The 18,903-nt window shown below is 44.0% G+C and overlaps 1 protein-coding gene across 1 annotated transcript in view; it reads left to right on the top strand.

Annotated features, from left to right (window-relative positions):
* The window catches only part of Micu1 (mitochondrial calcium uptake 1), a 141,714-nt gene that overhangs the window by 113,604 nt on the left and 9,207 nt on the right, over positions 1–18,903 (top strand). The window contains exon 10 of the mRNA XM_027388324.2: positions 10,062–10,170. Within this exon, the coding sequence (XP_027244125.1) occupies positions 10,062–10,170 (109 nt within the window). The remainder of the gene's footprint in view (positions 1–10,061; positions 10,171–18,903) is intronic.

The following is an 18,903-nucleotide window of genomic DNA, read 5'->3' as shown; positions in this document are numbered from 1 at the left end:
TCTGGTTGTCCTGGAACTCGCTCTGTAGACCAGGCTGTCTGGAACTCACAGAGATCCATGTGCTTCTGCCTCCAGAGTGCCAGGATTAAAGGCATGCGCCATAATTGTCCAGCTATAATGTCTTGAATTTAAAATAACTGGCAGCTCGGTATCCAAGTCTCCCTTGGAGCTTTGAGCCAGGTTTGGTAATCACTGACACCGTTAGACTTAAAACTATGAGAGCTGGAGAGACTTCCTCAGGAGGGTCTTACACAGAATGAAAACTGTCGACCAAGGACAGAATCCAGTGAAACATGATTTTGAGAAGTTGGGTTAAAGACTTATTCAGTCTGCAATTTAAAAAAAAAAATCACTATGATAACACCATGACCAAAAGCAACTTTGAGAGGAAAGGGTATAGTGGGCTTTTAGGTTATAATTCATCATCAGAGGAAACCAAGGCAGAAAGCTGTAGGCAGGAAGTGAAGCAGAGGCTATGGAGGAATGTTCTTACTGGCTACTCTCCATGGCTTGCTCAGTCTGCTTTTGTTTTTTTAAAGATTTATTTATTTACTATGTGAAGTGTTCTGCCTGCATGAATGTCTGCAGGTCAGAAGAGGGCACCAGATCTCATTATAGATGGTTGTAAGCCATATAGTTACTGGGAATTGAGCTTAGGATCTCTGGAAGAGCAGTCAGTGCTCCTAACCTCTGAGCCATCTCTCCAGTCCCTCAGTCTGCTTTCTTATACAACCCAGGATCCGCCAGTCCAGTGATGGGGTACCACCAACAGTGGCCCTCTCCTATCAATTTTTAATCATGAAAATGCCCCCACAGACTTACCTACTGCCAATCTGATGAGGTGATTTTTCTCAGTGGAGCTTCCATCTTCTCAGAGGACGCTAGCTTATGCCAAGTTGACAGAAAATTAACACACAGTCCAAAATCAACAGTAAAGACAAACCTAGAACATATGCAGTGCTTGTGTGGCTGGAGCATCCCAGACCAAGGACAGATCAGAAGGTCAGAGAGGCACAGAAGATGCCCAGGCATTATTCAGAACAGTGAGAGGGTGCTGAAGGCTTGAGGATGAAATGACATGGTTGGTTATATACACTGACAGAGTCACAGCCCCACTGCTTCCCATGATGTGGGAATGCAAAATAGTGGGATCGACAAGACTGGTACTAAGTTTCAGAAAATTTCGGAAGAGATGAGCAGCGTTGAAATTAGAGACCTTAGATTCATGGGAGCTCTATTTGGTCCTCCTCAATGCTCTTCTTTAACCCTGGCTGTACCCAGAACAGGAAAAGGACAGATCACCAAGTGCAGACAGCACTGGGGGAGGAGGAGACTGGAGGAGAGACTTGACCGCTAACTGCTCAGGCACACCAACACAGTAGAGACTAGACTAGAGTAGAGAACTCAGACATTCTCACTGCAGGCCCCAGCCTTTCTTGCTGGACAGCAGGAGTCACGTGACCATGATCAGAGCACCAGCCTGGCGCTGAATATGTTCCATGAGTGATCGACAAAGTAGTGTGATGTGATCAGCTGCTTCCCTAGTGGTTTCCATGGTCCCTGTAGGTCAATGCCCTAACCTCACTGGCCTTGGGAATTGGACTTTTCCTGTCTGCTTGCTATAGGACCATTCTAGACTGTAAGAGTCCGTAACTAGAGAAGAAAGAAGGCGGCCAGCGTTCATCCGGTTTTCTTATTGTTTGTGTGAGAAATCTGGGATGAACACCGCTGCTTTCCAGCCATGTCTCAGCTGGACCGTTTTCCCGCTTGCTTGGGTTGTTGAGAAGCTGAAAGGTTCTTCTGAACTCAGTCCAGCCTGTTTCCACAGCAGGTGTTTTCTTGGCTGAGGGGTAGACTTGTCATCAGTTGACAGGAAGAGAATATTTCTCCCCCTGGGGAGTGTTTCTGCACTATCCCTTACCCAGCTCATGTGTGTGAAAATTACAATATATTGATTGTGAGTGTTCGGGTGGATTTTTAGTCCTTTGTTGGACACATGATGTTTGAATAAAGCAGGTACTGTTTCCTGTAGACAGGCTTTTCATTTTTGTTTTAGAAAAGCTTTTTCATGATTGTTATTTGTTAAGTTTTAGGGGTGCTGAGGATCCAGTCTGGGGCCTCATGCACACTAGGCAGATGTGTTATGCTAAGCTACATACCCAGCCTGGGAAGACATATTTCTAAAGGTGCTGCAGACATTGGTTTGACCTTAAGTTAGCTATCAATCATGATAGGCTAATTCATATTTTATCATGAGTTTATATTTGAAAGTAATGAATTAGGTGTTGGAGACATCTCCCTTGAAGGCATACAGTGTCTTAGCTTGTCCAGGAGTTGATTTAAGATCAAAGACCTTGCAGAAAAAGAGCTCTGATGTGAAAGGACAAACTTGGTGAAATTGGAAATCTGGGTGCAAAATTACTTTTGGCCAGAATTTCTAGCCTGCTTTAGCTGGGAGATTAAAATTGATTGCCCTCTTGTGTTGATTAAATAGTTGTGAACATAGCAATTAGCCAAAATGAGAGTTAATAAAGGGCCTTTGCTCCTAATATTACCAGTCCATCTCTCCAGAACCATTTCCTATTAAGAAGAAATCTCCATCTGTTTCTAAGCACTTCCTTTATTCCATTTTAGATTAGTTAACATGAAAATACAAGGGCTAGAGAGATGGCTCGGCACCCACATGGTGGCTCACAGCTATCTGGAACTCCAGTTCCAGGGGATCTGATGCCCTCTTCTGGTTTCCACAGGCACCTGAGATGCACATGGTACAGATACATATATAACAACACTCATGCCCATAAAATAAAAATAAATCTTAAAGAAAATAAAATGGCAAGACCTTCCTCAAGCCAATTAAGTCAGAGGTTCAGTGGTAGGTCCAGGCAAGTGTTTCTTAAACTCCCTGGTTTCTTTTATCCTAGCCTTTACCCCATTTCCTCCCCATCAAGATCCTACCCAAAGGAGGAGTCCCTTTTAGGGTTTAAGAAAGTAAGTTCATTAGCACCAGTTGTGTAGTGATGAGCCTAGTAGTTTACAAATGACTACCCACCAGTTACTGCTTTCTCTTTTTTTAACATTAATACAGTATTAATTCATCTTCTCTCTATCAAACTCTTAGCCAACCACTTTCCCAGACTTCCTGGGGAGGTCCAGGAAAAGGAACATAAGGAACAGTTGAGACCTGGGGGGAAAACTGTTGAGGGGTAGAAATGGGACAGCTTGTTCCCATGTGAAAAGGATGGGAATGTCTACCACTGGGCAAGAGAGCCCCATGGTGTCTGAGAGGGCAAAGCCAGGAACTGCGTTACAGAAGGACTGTTCTTCAGAGACAGGCTCCTGGAATCCCCAGATGGTCCCAACCCCAGAGCTGGCCACCCCGCCCCCAACCATTATAGCCCAGCCCCAGAGCCAGCTACCACCACCACCGCCCTGTGACAGCCCAGTCCCAGTGAGGTTGGCTGTGTTATAAGTGCCCCTGGAAATGATGTAGGTTTGGGAGCTGCAGCTTGGTAAAGATGAGATAAGGCATGTAGGCCTGCCAAGCTGCTGAGAGTCTCATCAGTCAGCATTTCTAATCAGTTCAGCACCACTGCAAATGATGCAAAAGAGATGAGGTTGGGACAGATCTACATTTCCAGGGGTGCTGAGGCAGGAGAGATGGTCCCAGTGGAGAGAAGAGAGCAACAGCAGGGTGTGGTAGTGACCACTTTCTGTGTGCTAGACACTCACCACCACACTTGTGCCCAGTTATCACAGTCTAGCTTGGTAGACAGAACCATTGTTCAGATTTTTTTTTTTAAGTATTTTTAAGAGCATTAGCTATTGAGCAGAAGTCACTCACTATCTTAGGAGGCAGCACCAATATCCAAAGGCAAGAAGATTCCACAACCTTCCTACTGATGACAAAACATTGTTATGGTTTTGTTTTTAGGTTTTGGCAAGGAATTAATCATGTAGTCTGTACTGGCTCGACCTCTCAATCCTCCTGACTCAGCCTCCAAGTGCTAGGATTTCAGGCATGTGCCACCACTCACAGATTATTGTCACTGTTTATTCCCTGTGTGCTATGAATAAGTGCAAGGTTTGGGAGACACAACAGCCCACTGTCTCCAGGTTCCAGCCTAAGGTTCTTAGGGAAGCAGAAAGGCCCATTTATTGGAGCAGATGGTGGAGGACCATAAGTCCGTAGCCAAGAAGTCAGGGAACCTATCCACTTGACAACAGGAAATCACTGACATTTTGTGAGCAGGGAAAGATGAAGATATGAAGAAAGTGATGTTTGCAGAAAATTAGATACTTGTGGAAGCATAAGTAACAGAAATATGTAATTTCCCCTGCTGCCAGGCTGCAGCTGAAAACAAGTCTAGAGTTTATGAAAGGAGGAGTTTATTACAGGAGACTGAACGGAGACTACAGGACAAGATGGATGACAGCCATGTTATAAGGAAGAAAAAGACTCTTCTCAGTGAGCCACAAGAGAAACCTGTGTAATCAGACTGACTCCCTGCAGATGAATTTGCTGTCTGATTTAAGTCAGGGCAAAGGATTTGTCTGTGAGGGTGTTGATGCTCATCTGTGGCCCCTGGCCATCGGTGCTGGATGTCTGGCTCTACAGATGACTCCAGAGGAAGCCAGGTTCTCCTTACTGTCGTTCTTAGCTGTTTCTTCGATGTAGCTCTGTATGTAGCTCTGGCTGTCCTGGCACTCTGTAGACCAGGCTGGCCTCAGACTCACAGAGATCCACCTGCCTCTGCCTCCTGTGTGCTCCACCACGCCTGGCAAGGCTTTATTTACTCTTTTTATGTATTTATTGGGGAGAAGAGAGCACACCATCTACAGCATGTGTGTGGAGGTCAGAGGACACCTGCAAAGAGCCTGTGCTCCCCTTCTACAATGTAGAGTCCGGGATCAAACTTAGGTCGTCGGGCTTGCCAGCAAGGACCTTGGTCCATTGAGTCATCTCACCAGCCCTGCATTTTAATTTTTTAAACAACTTTTACTGAGGTATAATTTATAAGCCATAAAAGTCATCATTTTAAATGTCCAGTTCAGTGGTTCTTAGTAAATGTACAGTTATGCAACATCAGTATGAAAACATTTCCATCACCACAAAAGGTCCTTCCTGCTAGTTTCCAGTCAATGTGAATCTCTGCCCTACTCCCATAAATCAACCCTCCAGATAGTTTACCTTTTCTGAGCATTTCATAATAAATACAACATCATAGTGTAGCCTTTCTCCTCTGGCTTCTACTTAGCATAAAGCTTGGAAGAGTTATCTGTGCTGACACACATATTAATCGTCTTTGGCTTTTTATTGCTGAATAGGAAATAGCATTCTATCATCCATGTTTTCTTCACCCATTCACCATCAAGCACACAACTGAATTGCTTCCATTTCAGGCTGTCAGGAATACTACTGGTCTCAGTGTTTGCATGCAAGTTTTTTTTTAAGATTTTATTTATTTATTATGTATACAGTCATCGAATGCATGCTTGCACACCAGAAGAGGGCACCAGATCTCATTACAGATGGTTGTAAGCCACCATATGGTTGCTGGGAATTGAACTCAGATCCTCTGGAAGAGCAGTCAGTGCTCTTAACCTCTGAGCCATCTCTCCAGCCCTTGCATGCAAGTTTTTACATGGAACTTTTTTGTTGTTGTAGTTGTCCTTTAATTTTTTTATTATTATTATGTTATGGATGTTTTGCTTGCATGTATGTTTGCAAAACATGAGTGCCTGGTGCCTGCAGGGGCCAGAAGAGATCATCAGATCCCCTGGGACTGGAGTTGCAGATGGTTGTAAGCTATCAAGTGAGTCCTGGGAATTGAACCTGGGGCCTCTGGAAAAACAGTGCTCCTAACCTCTAAGCCATCTCCCCAGCATCTGGACCTATGTTTTTTGTTGTTTTGTTTTGTTTTTTGTTTTTTGTTTTTTGAGACAGGGTTTCTCTGTGGCTTTGGAGGCTGTCTTGGAACTCTCGCTCTTGTAGACCAGGCTGGTCTCAAACTCACAGAGATCTGCTTGCCTCTGCCTCCCAAGTGCTGGGATTAAAGGCATGTGCCACCACTGCCTGGCTCTGGACCTATGTTTTTTATTTTTATTTTTTAAAAGACTCCTAGGAGGGAGATAACTGAGTCATATCTTATTTTAACTTTTTAAGAGACACCCAGCTAGGCCAGTCATGGTAGTGCATAGCTTTAATCCTGGTACTTGGGAGGGAGAGGCAGGAGAATCTCTGTGTATTTGAGGCCAGTTTGATGTACAGTGTGATTTCCATGGCAGTCAGAGCTATGTAGAGAGAGCCTGTCTCAAAAAAAATAATAAGACACTGTTTAGGGGTTGGCTAAAGCTTCCCCTACAAGACACTCAAATTGTTTTCCAAGATGACCACCATTTTCATTTTCCACATAAATATGAAAATTCTAGTTTCCCTGCATTCTCATTTATGCTTGCTCATTGTCTTTTTATCACAGTCATTTTAGTAGATATCATTATGGTTTTGATTTGTATTTTTTTCAATGTGTATCATTTAGTCATGTATCTTGTTTAGTAAAATATCTTTTGAGTATTTATTCATTTGTTTGTTTGTTTTTGGTGCTGATGTCGAATACAGTGTCTTGTGTTTATATAGGACAAGTGCTAGACCTCTGAGCAACATCTCACTACCAAATCTTTTATTAGACCAAGTCTCTAGTCTTCTCACTATTGAGTTGTAAGAGTTCTTCATACTCTTTCAGTTCTGGCTATAAGTCTTATCAAAAAAGTAATTTCCAAATGTTTTCTTTTTTAAAAAAAGATTTTATATATTTATTATGCATACAACATTCTCTGCTTCCATGTATAGCTGCACACCAGAAGAGGGCACCAGATCTCATAACAGATGGTTGTGAGCTACCATGTGGTTGCTGGGAATTGAACTCAGGACCTCTGGAACAGCAGTCAGTGCTCTTAACCTCTGAGCCATCTCTCCAGCCCCCCAAATGTTTTCTTTTACCTTCTCATTTACAGTTTTCTCTCAATTTTGATGAGCTCTGATTCAGGGGTTTTTTTGGTTTAAATTGTACCTTGCTGTATTATGTAAGAACTCTTGCCTCCCTCAGCCATAAAAATATCCACTGTTTTCTTCTAAACTTTTTGTTGATTGCTTTTACTTTCAGAAGACAATTCACCTTGTTAACAACTCCCTGGTGTTAGCTGCACTGTTACAATGCCTAGAAAATTACCTCTGCTTCCATAAGCTACTGTTAATTTTACCTTCTTTTTTGAGTAGCCTAGCTTTTATGTAAGTCCATCTTCCCTAAGGTCACTAATTAACTAGTTTACAGAACAGTTTTCGATAACTCTTGGTTTTCTACCTCCCATTGACTGTCTAGAAAACTCTAGTGGCATCAAGCTCAGGGGATGACACTCCCTCCTGGCTGCTGTTGACATCATTTCCTTTCAGAACAGTAGATCATACTTGAGCTTGGGTCTTCCTGTTTGAACAACTCAGATCATGAAAAGCATAGCCCTCAGCTTCTACTTTATATCCACAAAGCTCATGGCCGTGTGTGTGTGTGTGTGTGCGTGTGTGTGTGTGTGTGTGTGTGTGTAGCAATTACTTGGAAAAATAAGAATTTTGGCTCAGTGTTGGTGGCACACACCTTTAATCCCAGCACTTGGGAGACAGAAGCAAGCGGATCTCTGTGAGTTCGAGGCCAGCCTGGTCTACAGAGCAAGTGCCGGGATAGGCTCCAAAGCTACACAGAGAAACTCTGTCTCAAAAAACAAAAAACAAAAAACAAAAACAAAAAAAACAGAAAGAAAGAAAGAAAGAAAGAAAGAAAGAAAGAAAGAAAGAAAGAAAGAAAGAAAGAAAGAAAAAAGCTTTTTCTCCAGGAGGCCTATGTAAATCATAAGCTCCATAACATCAAGGCCTATGTCCAGTGTAGTTTTACTTCTCTGGCTGTTCTTGGCAGAGTGCTGGGTGGCAAGTAAGCGCTCAATAAATATTCTTTATTGTATCTGTATAATAAAGACAGAGCGTTATATATTGGATTTAATGGTGTCATCGGATGATTTGTGCCCCACTGTTTGTCCAAATTGTGATGAATAAGCACTTAATGCAGGTTGTCCTTCCTCCCTCCCTCCCCCTCTCTGTCCTCCAGTAAGCTCAGCATGGGAAGTCTGGTGTTGGTCTATAGCATTTGATGTTTCACCAAAAAACTTAACAAACATTAGAGATTCTTTTTTTTTAAGATTTATTTATTTATTATGTATACAAGTGTTCTGTCTGCGTGTATGCCTGCTGGCCAGAAGAGGGCACCAGATCTCATAACAGATGGCTGTCAGCCACCATTGGGTTGCTGGGAATTGAACTCAGGACCTCTGGAAGAGCAATCAGTGCTCTTAACCTCTGAGCCATCTCTCCAGCCCCATTAGAGATTCTTTATCAAACTAGAGAGTATTTTCTCTGCAATATCCTCTTTGTTTTAGGTCAGCCTTTAGTCCTCAAAACTCTTTCCAGTCTGAGGCTGAGGGTGCAGCCCAGTGGCAGATCGCTTGTCTAGCACACACAAGTCCCAATGTTTTCTCCTCAGTCCGACAAAAAAAGAATAGGAATTTAGGGCCAGAACCCATGTAAAGAAAACCAAATGTGATAGCAGGGATCTGTAATCCCAGTACTTGGATGTGGTGGGAGGTGAGACAGGAGAATTGCCCGGAGGCTCTTGGGGCAGCTGTGCTAAAACTCACAGAACAGCAGAAGCAAGAGAGTAAAGTAAGCAAGGGAAGGAAAGGGCCACCTCCTGGAAGCTCTCTCCTGGCCTTCGCACACACCATGGGTACATGCCCACATGCACATACACACAATAATTAATAAGAAAAACTCAGAGGTTTTGTTGTTGTTTTCATGTTTATGAATTTGTTTTCTGAGACTGGGTCTCACTATGTAGCCCTGGCTGGCCTGGAACTCATAAACATCTACTTTCGGAGCAGGGTAATTAAAAAAAAAAAAAATCTACTTGCCTCAGAGCCTGCAAGTGCTGAGCTTAAAGGCATGTGCCACCACACCTTGCTTGAAGCTGTGTTTTAAGATTTTGTTTATTTTTATTTTATGTGAATTAGTATTTTATGTTGAGCATTGTATGAGTGAGTATGTTAAGTTCATGCACCATGTGAGTGCCTGTTGTCTGAGGAGGCCAGAGAAGGCCCCTGGAACTGGAGTTACAGATAGTTGTAAGCCACTGTGTGGGTGTTAAGAACCAAACCCTGGTCCTCTGCAAGAGCAGCCAGTGCTCTTAACTGCTGGGCCATCTCTCCAAACTAGAAAGCTGTTTTGAAAAGGAAGAAGAGTGGAATGCTGTTTGCTGAACCCCCCAGAGGAATCCATTTCTTAATCTCTGTAACACTATAAAGCTTTAGTGCATTTTGTATGTGTCCCGATATACACAGAGGTTGCCGTTTTGTAAACATTTTACATTGTGTAAGTCAGTAAGTGTATTCCCATTACAACCATCAGCAACCATCAGCACCATTTCCAGAACTGTGTTCACCTTCCCAAACTAAACTCTACTCATTAAACAGTAACTCCCAATTCCCTATGGGAACTACCAGCCTACATTCCGTCTCGATAAATTTGACTGTCCCAAATATTTCATATAAATGCAATCAAACAAAAAAAATCCTTCCCCCATGCCCTTTATTTTGTTGTTGTTTGTTTTCAAAACAAGGTCTCACCGTGTAGCCCAGGCAAGCGTCAAACTCAGAACTCTCCTGCCTCAGTCTCCAGACTGCAGACATGCACCACCACAGTCTGGAGAAAGAAGGTGAGGCAGACCTGGGTTCTTTGTTTTGTTAACTGGTTCATCCCTCAGTGGACACTCATATTACGTCCATCTTTGAGTGGTCTTTTGATGGAAGAAGGAAGATGGTATCAGTGTACATCCAGTGTAGATACAGTTCCTTGATTGATGGGGTTAGCATTTGTAGGATGGAAGAGTGTGTTCCTGCTGGGTTTCTCTGACTTTGCTCTTTGCTATGGGCACTGCCTTATCTTGCTGCTGCTCCTCTTTCAGGGTCTGACTTTCCAGGAGGTAGAGAACTTCTTCACTTTCCTGAAGAACATCAATGACGTGGACACTGCGTTGAGCTTTTACCACATGGCTGGAGCATCTCTTGATAAAGGTAATGAAACCTGGAAGCTTCCTTCTTGAAGGTATAAGCCTTAAAATGTTGGATTTTCTTGTCATTGTCCTTTAATTTGTTCTTTTATTTATTGTTTGTTTGTTTGTTTATATTTTGGCTTTTGTTTTTTGGAAGAGGGGGGGTTTGGCATTTTTTGGTTTTTCAATACAAGGTTTCTCTGTGGCTTTGGAGGCTGTCCTGGAACTAGCTCTTGTAGACCAGGCTGGCCTTGAACTCACAGAGATCTGCCTGTCTCTGCCTCCTGACTAAAGGCGTGTGCCACCACCGCCTGGTGGTTTTATCTCTTGTGTTGACATTAACTGAGCCTTGCGCTTCACCCAGAAACACCAAGCTCAGCACTTGCATTTGATGGTGCAGCAGACAGGGCAGACTGTCACTGTGACTGGTCTGGAAACAGGCAACCTCTCTCCTCCAAGGCAGACTCAGGGCGTGAGTAACAAGAAACCAAAAAGTCATTGGGCAGTTGGTCTTTGATGAAAGAGTGGTCTGCTTAGAGTCTTTGCTTTCAGTTATTTTAAGAAATGAGAAGAGACAGGTGTGGTGGTGCAGCCTTTAATCCCAGCACTTGGGAGGCAGAGGCAGGTGGATCTCTGAGTTCCAAGACATCCAAGGCTACACAGAGAAACCCTGTCTTGGGTTGGGGTGGGGGGAAGGAAGGAAGGAAAAGTAGAAAACCAAAAAAAGGTCTTTTAAATTTACCCAGGTATTTACCATTTTGGGTGCTTTTCATCTGCTCTTGAATATCCAGATACCCATTTGGACTCAGAATTCTTTTGTCACTGTTTGCAGTGTGATAAACTCTTCACTTCCGGGCTGTTGGAGAATGTGCTTCTGGAGGCTGCCATGCATCATCTCACAGCCATCCAGAGCACCGCCAAGCTTCCTTGTTTGGCACTTTTCAGTGGATTCTGTCACTTTTTATTTATGCGTAATCATGGCACCAACTTATATATGAAACCAGAAAACTAACCAAGCTCATAGAAATGAAGTAGAATGGGGTAAATGGGGACATTGGTCAGAGGGCCCAAAATATGAGTAGTGCAGACTGAGCTCATCCTAGGGAGCTGATTGCTGCATGGTAACTGCAGTTACCACGGCTGCATCACATGCTTGCATTCGCTAAGAGAGATGCTAAATGCTGATGGCACTTGCACATGCGCACACATGCATTCTCTCTCACACACACGCATGCATTCTCTCTCTCTCTCTCTCACACACACATGCATTCTCTCTCTCTCACACACACACACACATGCATTCTCTCTCACACACACGCATGCATTCTCTCTCTCACACACACACACATGCATTCTCTCTCACACACACACACACACACATGCATTCTCTCTCTCTCTCCCTCCCTCCCTCTCTCTCTCTCTCTCTCTCTCACACACACACACACACACACACACACACACACACACACACACACACGCACACACACGGGCACACACACAGGCACAGTTGTAGCTATGTTAATAGATAGAAACGTTGATTTGGAAGGTTAGCATGCATACACACCTCTACTCAAAACTCAGGAGGCTGAGGCAGGAGAGTCATAAAAATCACAACCACACTGAGCTATATAGCTAGGCCCTGTGAAAAAGGAAAAGGAGAAAAACATAGAAACCCCAGTTAGGCTATAGCTGTAATACCTGACAGTGCATTACATATCAGAGCATCATGTTGAATCCTTTAACATAGAATCTTTGTCAGCTGTATGTCAGTAACGCTGGAAAAGCGAATGAGATGCCTCTGCTTGCAGCCAGAACTCATTTTACTTTTTTCCTTTCCAATCTGGGTGCCTTTCTTTTTTAATCTATCCATGTAATTTTTTTTGTTTTTTTTTAAATAGCACTTGTTTGCTTAAAATAATGCCGCCTCTCATCTTTGTAGGCTCTTTCTGGGGAAACATGATGTGAATGTCATGAGGACGTATTACCAAGTCCCTCTTCCAGAATAGTTTTGGCTGGCTTACTGTCTCACAGGGAAGGAATAGATAGTGTGTGCAAATCCAAAACCATAAGATTTAAAGTCAGAAGTTACAAAAATAGAATTAATAAGTGCCTCTAGGGTTTTTTTTTTTTTTTCCTCCTCAACTAAAGCCAACGGAACCACTTAAAAAAAAACTGTATGGGATGAATCACTATCTGTGTTAAAATTATAGGGTGTGCAAAATAAAATGATTCAGGGTACTGGTAACGAAGAGAAATGCAACCTAGTGATTAAAAAGGTGGTAGGGGAGTTTCTTTCAAATGACTTTGGGCCGTTTGCTGAGGAAGATGGCGGGCCTCTGGGTGCTAACAGGCTTGCATCTAGAGGCAGGGTACAAATTGCATAGCCATGCCTGACACGAAGAAATACATTTAGCTTTGAGGCCTGTGGTGCTGTGCCATTTACTTTGATGTCTTGATTTGTTTCATATGTTTTACATCGGATTCCCTGAGTGTACATTGATCAAGGAGATAGGGCCTAGCTTCATGCCAGGTAACAGAATGAACCACATGCATTTGTCTCCCAGCACAGCTACAAAAGAAAAAAAAAAAAAAGCCACAAACTTGATTTAAAGCAACAAAAATCTTTTCTCATGAAATTAAGATGTCGACCGGGTCATGCTCCCTCTAGAGGAGCATCCTTCCTTGCCTCCTCAGTTTCTGGTGGCTGTAGGTGTTCCTGGGCCTATGAGGTGCATAGCTCCCATCTCTGTCCTGTCTCTGTGTGGCCTTCCCCTCTATATCCCTAAATGTCTCCACCTGCTTGGTCTTACCAGGTCTCAGAGCCCAGCTAGTAATGCAAGGTAACGTTATCTCAAGAGCCTCCCTCAGTTATAACCACAAAGACTATGCCCATCCTCAACTGGCTCCAGGACCTGTGTCATGCCATCCCATTGTCAGTTTTTTGAGACAGGGTTTCTCTGTGTAGCCCTGGCTGTTCTGGAACTCATCCTGTAGACCAGGCTGGCCTTGAACTCAGAGATCCACCTGCCTCTGCCTCCCAAGTGCTGGGATAAAAAGCGTGTGCTACCACCACCTGGCCATCCTATTCTTCATTGTAGCATCTCTCCTGAGTTTGTGTGGGGGTCTGCACATCGCTATGTTGACTCTCTACCATTCATACTAACTTCTTTTGGTTTTTTGAGACAGGGTTTCTCTGTGGCTTTGCAGGCTGTCCTGGAACTAGCTCTTGTAGACCAGGCTGGTCTCGAACTCACAGAGATCCGCCTGCCTCTGCCTCTGCCTCTGCCTCTGCCTCCCGAGTGCTGGGATGAAAGGCGTGTGCCACCACCACCAGGTTCCTACTAACTTCTTATGTCTTCCTGTGTATTCTCTATGCCTAGAGCAACACCCGAGATACAGAAAGTCTACGTACAGCGTTTACAGGCCTTTCCTCCTCTCGACACAGAACTGTGTTATGAACCCCAGAAGAAAGGAAGAATGGTGTGATGGTTAAGAATGCAGGGTCTAGGCTGGCGATTTGACTCAGTTGGTAGAGTTCTTGCCTGTCATGCACAAAGCTCTGGGACTGGTCCCCAGTACCACATAGTAACCACGAATATTATATCCCAGCATTTAGGAGTAGAGGCAGAATCAGAATTTCAAAGTCAACTTTGGTTGCGTAATTAGTTTGGAGCCAGCCTGGGCTTCAGGAGACCGTCTCTGAAGAACACAGGCACTGATGTCATACTGCCTGAGTTTGTCTTGGCTGATGCTGGGTGCATTGGGCTCCTGTATTTTTAAAGTAAGGATAAAGATACCTAACTAATAGGGTGTCATAAGGACGAATCCACACAAAACACTTATCATCTTGTGCATTTACTCAAGGTCCTGTTCCAAAGCTGATGACATAAACACAGTGTGATGCTGCCTGTGTGTTTATTCAGCCAGCAGCACAGGTACTGTGTTAGGCATGGGGTTCTACTCTGAAGAAGCTCACAGGAGTGGGGGAAAGATGAGTATGCAAGCATTCTAGTTAGTGTGAGACATAGAGACTTAAGAGTAGAGTCCCTGGAATGTAAAAAATGAAATAACTTAAAAATTAACTAATTCCACACTGTGGAACAAAGCAGGGCCAAAGCAGGCTTGCTGTCTGTCCAGCCTCTGCTCAGTCTTAGCCGCTCTCAGCCTCAGCTGTCTTCTTTTTTTCTAGAAAGGTTAAGACCTTCAGACACTGGCATCATTCCAAGGCCCTGGCACCGTTTCTTCCTTGGCTAGTTTAGAGCTCTCGAACCAACCCTGAAACAGAATTGAGCAGAGTCTCCCAAGCAGCGTTATGATCGATATGGTAATGAGTCCTCCCTAGGATTGCGGAGAAAAGTGCTCCGTGGTCTAAATAAATTTGGAAAATGCCAGCGTTGCACAGGATTTCTCTCCCAAAGCACTGTTCCTGCTGGCTTTTAATATGCTAATGTCCGTTACTAATCCCCAAAGGAGGGATGAAGTTGCCAGACTTGATTTGCTCCTGAATACCTTTAGTGCCTTACAAATGAATGTTCCACTCAACAGTTCAAGAGGTCCAGACAGGCAGCAAGTACAGACAAATGGAGGCACCATCAGAGAACATGACCTAGGCAAAATATTGCAAGTTTTATTTGGGGGAGGGGTTGTTGTTTTGTTTTTTATTTTGGGTTTTGTTTGTTTGTTTGTTTTGTTTGTTTGTTTAGGTTTGTTTTTTTGCTTGTGTGGACCATGCCTTAACAACTCAGATAAAACTCAGATAAGAATGAAGTGTCCCAGGTGAATTCTGACCACCTGAAGACATGACCTCCAGGAAAGACTGTGGGTTTCACTGTCAGTCATCTCTTGTTTAGCATTGAAGTACAGCCATCTCTGCTGCTCATTCATACACATAAAGTCAAATGCATTGCCTCAGATGGCCTGTCTAAGTTATATAAGTAATCTGCTGAAGAAGGTAATGGAAAATTGAACACAACCCCTTCCCCAGCGCCTTCCTGTGATGAGCTAGTTCAATTCGAGCTGGAGCTCAAGAATGAGCTATGGCCCCTAAATCTCAAAGCATGTCTTGTTTCTGCTGGGAGAGTAAAAGGTCCAGGTCCAGGGGCCCTGGTGGGAGGCACCTCAGGATATTAGATTTGGTAATTGTGTGGGTCCAGCGCATCCCTCATGTACTCTGTAGTACGTGAGAATAATCACAAGTAATGTCTACTGACTTTATTACTCAGACTTTATCACACAGCTACTTAGATTGAACATTCTCATTTAAAATAGTTGTCCTTAATTTTTCTTTACCTTTCTATTTTGGGAAATAGGGTCTCACTGCTTAGCCCTGACTGACCTAGAACTCTATAGACCAGGCTGGCCTGGAACTCTCAGAGCTTCACCTGCCTCTGCCTCCTGAGTACCGGCATTAAAGGTGTGCTTTTCTCCATCACTCTGTAGGACAAGAGAATAAATATTAAGTCTGTGGCATAACTCTGGCCAGATGCTCTTGGCAGCTCCAAGGTGACCTTTGAAATACTGTTCTCATCATCAAATGATTCTAGTTCCTTTTGTCTCTGAAGTGACTTGGATCACAAGGATAACCTCTAAGAACCCCTGGGCCAGCCGGACGTTGGCGGCGCACGCCTTTAATCCCAGCACTCGGGAGGCAGAGGCAGGAGGATCTCTGTGAGTTCAAGACCAGCCTGGTCTACAAGAGCTAGTCTAGTTCCAGGATAGTCTCCAAAGCCACAGAGAAACTCTGCCTCGAAACCACCCCCCCAAAAAAAAAGAACCCCTGGGCCTTCAGATTCTCTGTATCTAATATTTAGAGTAAATGTATCAATCTTTAGCCATGTGGATCCCTACCGATTAGTTTGGGGAGTCAGGAATTACTAATGGCGTAAACAGTTTCTGGCTCATAACCAGTCCTCACATTCCGAACAGACCTGCTAGACAGATGTGCTGGCATCCCTCTCCTGACGGCTAAGCATGCTGTGGTGTTGCCCATTCACACCAGCTGACGCCACTGCACATCAGGAACTCCAGAGCAGCTGTCATTTCACAGCAGCTTTCACAACAGCAGTAATGTCAAGTGTGCATTCTTTCTCTAATCCCTAAAACCTCGACTGTGTAGGTGGTATTATCCCCATTTGATGGGTACAGGAATAGAAAAGGGAATTTCTTGCTCATGGCTGCCCAGCTAAGCACTGGTAGAATCAGGATTTAAATTCCCATCTCCTTAACCCCCAAAGTCTACATATTTTCCTTACCATCATCTTGCCTCTCAGTATATTTCAAGATTCAATTGGGGTCTGGGAATCTTTGCTGATGCACAGTTAAGAACACAGTGCAGGAGCACCATTTGGAGCAGTGCTTCATGGTAGCTGTTAGATTTTTGCTTAAATTAGAAATGAAGAAAAGAGGCGGATGAGACATAAGACTAAGAGACATATTAGACATATTAATCGGTTTATTAAAGGCCGGGCAGAGTAGGGAGACTGAGAGAGAAGAGAAACAGGGTTAATGGCTGACCGCCATGGCCAGTCACCATAGAGAGGCAGAGAGAGCGTGTAGGTGGGAGAAGAGAAGAGCAGAAGCAGAGAGAAGAGTGGAGAGAGAGTAAAGAGATAATAAATGGGCAGGGGTCTGTCTTTTAAAGGGGTCCGCTGCACCTGCGTGCAGACTTAGCTCCCATGGAACCTTGGGCTGACCAGGGTACTGCCTGTTCCACCAGGTAACAGGGGCAGGCCAGCATAATGCCTGAACCTTTCAGTAGCCTCCAGAAGACAAGCTCTCAGCTATTTCTCCCCCGTTGCCTTGGCTGAGCAAATATGTTGGGGCAATGGTAAAATTAGGTCTTGTTCTCTAATCCAGACTGGACTCATACTCATGACAGTCTTAATGCCTCAGTCTTCCAAATAAGTCAGCCACCTTTAGGTAAGAATTAAGCCTTCTCCCAAGGCTAGAACTCATCGTTTCTCCCTGTAGTTGCCCTGTTAGGGAGCAGGTGCCCCTACTCAGAGACTCTCTGGCACCTTTCGTGCTCACCTCACAATGGTAGAGTCCTGGAGTGATCTAGTCTAACTTCGTATCTCGTTGGGGAATACCTTAGTCGACACATCTGTGTTCCTCATCTTTCTAACCTTATCACCTTTTCCCAGGGCAACCAAAGCATAAATGACTACAGTCATGTCCCAGGGAAAGTTGGAGGCCCACAGGAAAGTTGGTAGATTCCAGCCAAAAGCATATACATGCTAAACTGACACTGTCAACATCTAATACAGGATCCAGTACAGGACACAGAAGCAGGGTTTGTTTCAATAGTCCAGACTGACCTCAGATACTTTATGTAGCCATGAAGAATGACCTTGAATTTTCTGGTCTTCCCTGGACCTGCCAAGTGCTGGGGTTACAAGTGTGTGCCACCACACCTCGTTTTATATGGTAGTGGGCTAGAACTCGGGGTTCCCTGCATGCTAGGCAAGCGCTCTACCAACCGAGCCACATCCCCAGCCCACAGGCAGAGATTCCGAAGTCTCATGTGATCTCAGTGTTCGTCACCATCTCTGCTCACAGGTGTGTGTGCCAGTGACCTGTTGCATTTGTGGGTGCTGCTCTGGTATCTAACAAGTTGAACGATAACCATGCAAGAATCATGCTAAGCATAAATTCTGCTTTTCTGCCCAAGCCCGAGGTTGAGTTCTTATTCCTCATTAGTGGAGATGGGGACTTAGTTCAGTGGTTAGAGTTTCACTAGTCCCTGGGTTTGGTCCATATCATCACTGGGGATAGGGGACCCTCAGGTGATGCTAAACAAATCATCCAAGTTCTTAACACCTTAGGTTTCTGGTTTTAGAGTGTAATATCTTTGTAACAGCTGGTTTTAGATATTATGAGCTTGTTCCAGGACTCTGGTGAATGGCAAGAGATGGTGCTACATGGGCATGCTAGACTCACTATAACTTCACCTGGTCCCTGTGCTTGTCTTCACACTTATCAAAGGGACAGTGACCAGAAACAACTCACCCTACCATGACAGCTCCATAAAGATATTAGTCTTCAAAGAAATGCTGGGTCATGATTTACTGGGAGACCACTACCAACACACAAGAAAGCCTGGGTTTGGTCCTGAACACCACAAAAAATGAAAATAATTTTTAAAAAATCTTAAAAGGACACCTTAGGAGAAGTTGTAGCCTGCTTTTGTTCTTTGAGGAAATAGATCTATAGTTACTTTTATTGTTCATTTGTTTCAATTTTTGAGACAGGGTTTCTCTGTGTAACACTGGCTGTCCTGGAACTCGCTCTGTAAACCTGACTGGCCTTGAACTCACAGAGGTCTGTCTGCCTCTGCCTCCTGAATGCTGGGATTAAAGGTGTGAGCCACCCCCTCTCACTATAGTTACTTTTTAATGTATTTTTTCTTTGTTTGTATGGGTGTCGTGCCTGCATGTATGTCTATGCACCACGTGCATGTTGTACCCTTGACAGCCAGAAGAAGGCGGTGTCAGGTCCTCTAGAGCTGGAATTACAGATTATTATGAGCTACCACGTGGGCACTGGGAACCTAACGCTGCTACTCTAGGAGAAAGGCTAGTGCCCTTCACCACTGGGCCATCTCTCCAGGCCACCATGGTTAACTTTTTACAGTCTTACTAACTTAGATGTTCTTAATTATTAAGAGCTGAAGCTTTTTGTCAGTTTCATCATTATTTAAACATAAGCCATGTTTTCTGCCTCTTTATGTCCTGCTCAAGGCCTGGACAATCCCTGC

Source organism: Cricetulus griseus, assembly GCF_003668045.3.
Source record: "Cricetulus griseus strain 17A/GY chromosome 1 unlocalized genomic scaffold, alternate assembly CriGri-PICRH-1.0 chr1_1, whole genome shotgun sequence".
In the NCBI taxonomy this organism is placed as follows: Eukaryota; Metazoa; Chordata; class Mammalia; order Rodentia; family Cricetidae; genus Cricetulus; species Cricetulus griseus.
Note: the sequence above shows the minus strand (reverse complement) of the source record. Positions and strands in the feature narration are given on the sequence as shown.